Consider the following 3,924-nt stretch of genomic DNA (forward strand, 5'->3'; position numbering starts at 1 on the left):
GGTTGATGTTGTTTCCTATTTATTGGTAATTATTAATAAGTAGTTATTATTATTAAATTTATATATTATTAGTGCCACTTTTAAATGTTACTATTATTCTAAATCTGGGGTTCTAATTTCTTGAACACATTTTTATCATTACTCATATTTTACTTAACTGCTTAACGAACATTTTAATTAAACTGTGTCATCAAATTTGGAATAGATTTTTCATAATTCTGGACTTATGAATGATATTAACATTTTAAAATGGTGACTAATAATATAAATAAAATTGGGTAGGGATTCATTTGTGTCTAGGGCCCGGTTTTAAATGCAAACAATTAATTGTAGATTATAAACATATTTATGCATTAAAAATGTATATATTGTTTGTGAATATTATATTAATGTGTATAAATATTTAAAAAAATATATTAAGTATTTCAATATGTATTTACTATGAAAAAATTGAAATGTCATTAATAAAGGGAGTTATAAATTTATAAATGTATAACTAAGCTAAGTTAAAATTATTTTATTTAATGTTTATAAAATATTAAATATATCTTATAGGTATTGTAACTATCAATAAGATTTTGAACTTATATTAAATTTTACTAAAAAATGTAATAAGATTATATTAGCTATACAAATAGAATCTATGTATTAGAAGATTTTAATCATATTATATTTTATTAGAATTATTTAAGTGTAAAAAATATACATTGTATAAAAAATCGGGCTCTTATGACTTAAAATAAGGTGTTATTACTTAAAGCATAAATGTAATTAACAAATATTAATTATATGTATATTTAACTTAATCATGTGTTGTGTTGCCCAATCATTGAATTTTTAAATACCTATACCTTATTCCAAAAATTAACTGAAATCTATCTACATGAATCCTAACTAATTCTAAAAAACCAAGTGCAATATGCTTCGGTCTTGAGAACAAAAAAAATTGTAGAGCAGCATCAGGGTTTATATGAATTATTATTTTTAATCTTTACATATGTGTATAAAACATATAAATGTGGGATGGCAACACTGGTGTTGGGCAGGCCAAACCATGGCGGTGTGATGACCTGTCTGGAGAGGGCATTGATGTTGTGACTCCCGACGAGTTATAGTGCCGAGAGTTTAGCCGTCGTGACATAATTTGTTTATTGTTTGTTTTTTAAATACTTAATTAATTTGTTTGTTACTTAAATACTTGTAATTTGTTGTTACGTTGTAATATATTGAGCCTAAGGCAGGCGCGGATCCAGAGTAATTATTAGGGGGGCATTTATATATATAAAACTCCGGCCCACGAGAGAACGACCGTAAAAACTCGTCCGACGCTGCGCATCGATTCCCCTTCCATATACCGATCGGAAGCCGGTCGGCAACGATCGCCGACAGGCATCGTTGACATTCGTTTATACGTAGCGATAGCAGTAGCAACGATTTTTCAATTTTTGTTTTTGAACCGCCGTTTATGTTTTCCCGATTTTTTTTTGCGATTACATTTATTTTGTATTTAAAATGGACAATCTCATTCAAGTGACACCCACAAAAAAGAATCGGAGAGGAAAGGTAAGCATTTTCATATATCTTTATATTATGCAATAGCTATTTACTAGGCTTTAAAAAACACGTTTAAAAAAAAAAAAACTATTAAGACGTTTATACCGTTAAAAACAGCTTTTTTTTATGTTTTTTAAAGATAGTTTTTTTATGTGTATAAACGTGTTTTGTTTTGTTAAAATATGTTTTTTGTTTTGTTAAAGCCATGTTTTTTGATAAGGTTAGGTTAAAAAACGTTACGATTTTACATATTTTATTTTAAAAAACGTTACGACTTAATATATTTTATTTTAAAAAACGTTACGACTTAATATATTTTATTTTAAAAAACGTTACGACTTTACATATTTTATTTTAAAAATCATTAAAGGTTTCAGGAGTAAAAATATTGTTTAAAACGCACGTTTATTATTTATGTTTTAAACGTTTAAAAAAAATCATTTTTTTCCGTCGTGAAAATATCTAGTTTAACTTCAGAGTAAAATAGTAAATGCGTTTATAATAATAATTTAATAAAGTAAAAGTAAAAAATCGAATAAAATTACATTTCACAATATTTTTTACTTAGGTTGTTCATTCTGGCCAGAAACAAATCGTCATAAATATATACAAAGATCTATTGAAAACAGAACCTGATATAAAATATGATAATTTATTGAACAAAATATCTACAAGAAGTGGTATTGGAATCGGAACAATTAAAAGGACTATCAGGGAATATAAGTTTACTGGCACACTATCCTCACCAGTTAATAAAAAGAACAGACCAAGTGTAGTTGATAAATTGGACGATTTCGACAAAAATGCAATTCGTCAAAAAATCCACGCATTCTGGTTTAGACGAGAAATTCCGACTTTACCGAAAATGTTACAAGTGATAAACGATGATCCTGATCTTCCTAGTTTTTCACGTACTTCACTTCAAAGGTTGTTGAAGGACTTGCAATTCGAATACACCAAAAGAAATAGAAACAGTGCTCTTACTGAAAGAGAGGATCTTGTTTTATGGAGACGGAAATATATTGCTGACATACGACGTTATCGCAAGGAAGGAAAAACAATTTATTTTTTGGACGAGACGTGGATCAACGCCGGAGATTGTTCATCAAGAGTGTGGGTCGACAAAACTGTGAAATCACACAGAGATGCGTTTAACAGAGGCTTAACTACCGGGTCAAAGAATCCTACTGGAAGAGGCAAGTGGCTCATTGTTGTTCACATTGGGTCGACCGAGGGTTTCGTCGCAGGTGGTCTTTTGTGTTTTGAATCCAAAAAAAACACATCAGACTACCACGACGAAATGAACGGCGATACATTTTTCGAATGGTTCTGTAGCGTTTTACCTTTATTAAAAGACGACTCGGTTATAGTGATGGATAACGCACCGTACCATTCGGTGAAAAAAGATCACCTACCGACCCCCTCATGGACGAAGGCAGCAATAATTGAATGGCTCGAGTCAAAAGGCGTCAATATCACCGAACCCTTGGTGAAGTTTGAACTATTTCAAAAAGTGCGACAGATCAAACATCAATACGACTTGTTTATTGTTGAGGAAGAGGCGAAAAAACACAATCAAATTGTATTGCGTTTACCACCGTACCATTGCGAACTTAATCCAATTGAGTTGGCATGGTCGGTGGTAAAAGGACATGTCAAAAAAAATAACACGACATATAAATTGAACGACGTTCGTCAATTATTAAACGACGGTATAAAAAAGGTGACACCTGAAATGTGGTCCAATTTTGTGTCACATACGATTAAAGAAGAGGACAAATTTTGGCAGTTGGACTTCATTTCTGATAAGATGTTGGAAGAAACACAGGCATCGACATCGCACGTGTTAACTATAACCGGAGAGACGACTTCTGATTCAGAAAACAGTGATTGAAATTTTTTTATATTTGTACATAATCATGTTTGTTAATTTATTATTGTATTTTTAAGTTGTTAATTATATTTGTATATAGAATTTTGACTACTATTGTAATATAGGCAAAAATAAAAACTATTAAATATAACATGTATACAAAGTAGAGTAATAAAATAAATTTTTTTTAAATATATTTTTCATTTGGTTTAGTTATAAACAGGCATGTGCCTAATCAATAAATGTTAAAATATTAAAAACAATGATAATCAATAAATTATGGTATTTAGTAAAAAAAGTAGATAATCATATCACATAAAAAAAATGCTGGTATTTTTTTTATTATTTACGTAGATTTTAAATGTGTTATAATATCGGTGGAAAAAATGTATCAATGCTCTCCCAGTTTATTATTTTAGGTTCTTCATTTAATCAATAATATCTATGATTATTTATTATGTTTATAACAAAAAATACCACTTGTATTATAATACACA

The 3,924-nt window shown here is 29.3% G+C and overlaps 1 protein-coding gene across 1 annotated transcript; it reads left to right on the top strand.

Moving 5' to 3' along the window:
* Nucleotides 1-1,512: 1,512 nt before the first annotated feature.
* On the top strand, nt 1,513-3,448 carry LOC113552602. The gene is made up of 2 exons (XM_026955454.1): nt 1,513-1,563; nt 2,123-3,448. Exons 1-2 carry the CDS (start codon nt 1,513-1,515, stop codon nt 3,446-3,448), a joined length of 1,377 nt encoding a protein of 458 aa, XP_026811255.1.
* The last annotated feature ends 476 nt before the right edge of the window (nt 3,449-3,924 follow it).

Source organism: Rhopalosiphum maidis, chromosome 2, assembly GCF_003676215.2.
Source record: "Rhopalosiphum maidis isolate BTI-1 chromosome 2, ASM367621v3, whole genome shotgun sequence".
NCBI lineage: Eukaryota > Metazoa > Arthropoda > Insecta > Hemiptera > Aphididae > Rhopalosiphum > Rhopalosiphum maidis.

Coding starts and splice junctions, on each gene's coding strand:
- LOC113552602 (XM_026955454.1), top strand. CDS start 1,513: ATGGACAATCTCATTCAAGTGACACCCACAAAAAAGAATCGGAGAGGA. Junction 1,564..2,122: donor AAAAGAATCGGAGAGGAAAG/GTAAGCATTTTC, acceptor TTTTTTACTTAG/GTTGTTCATTCTGGCCAGAA.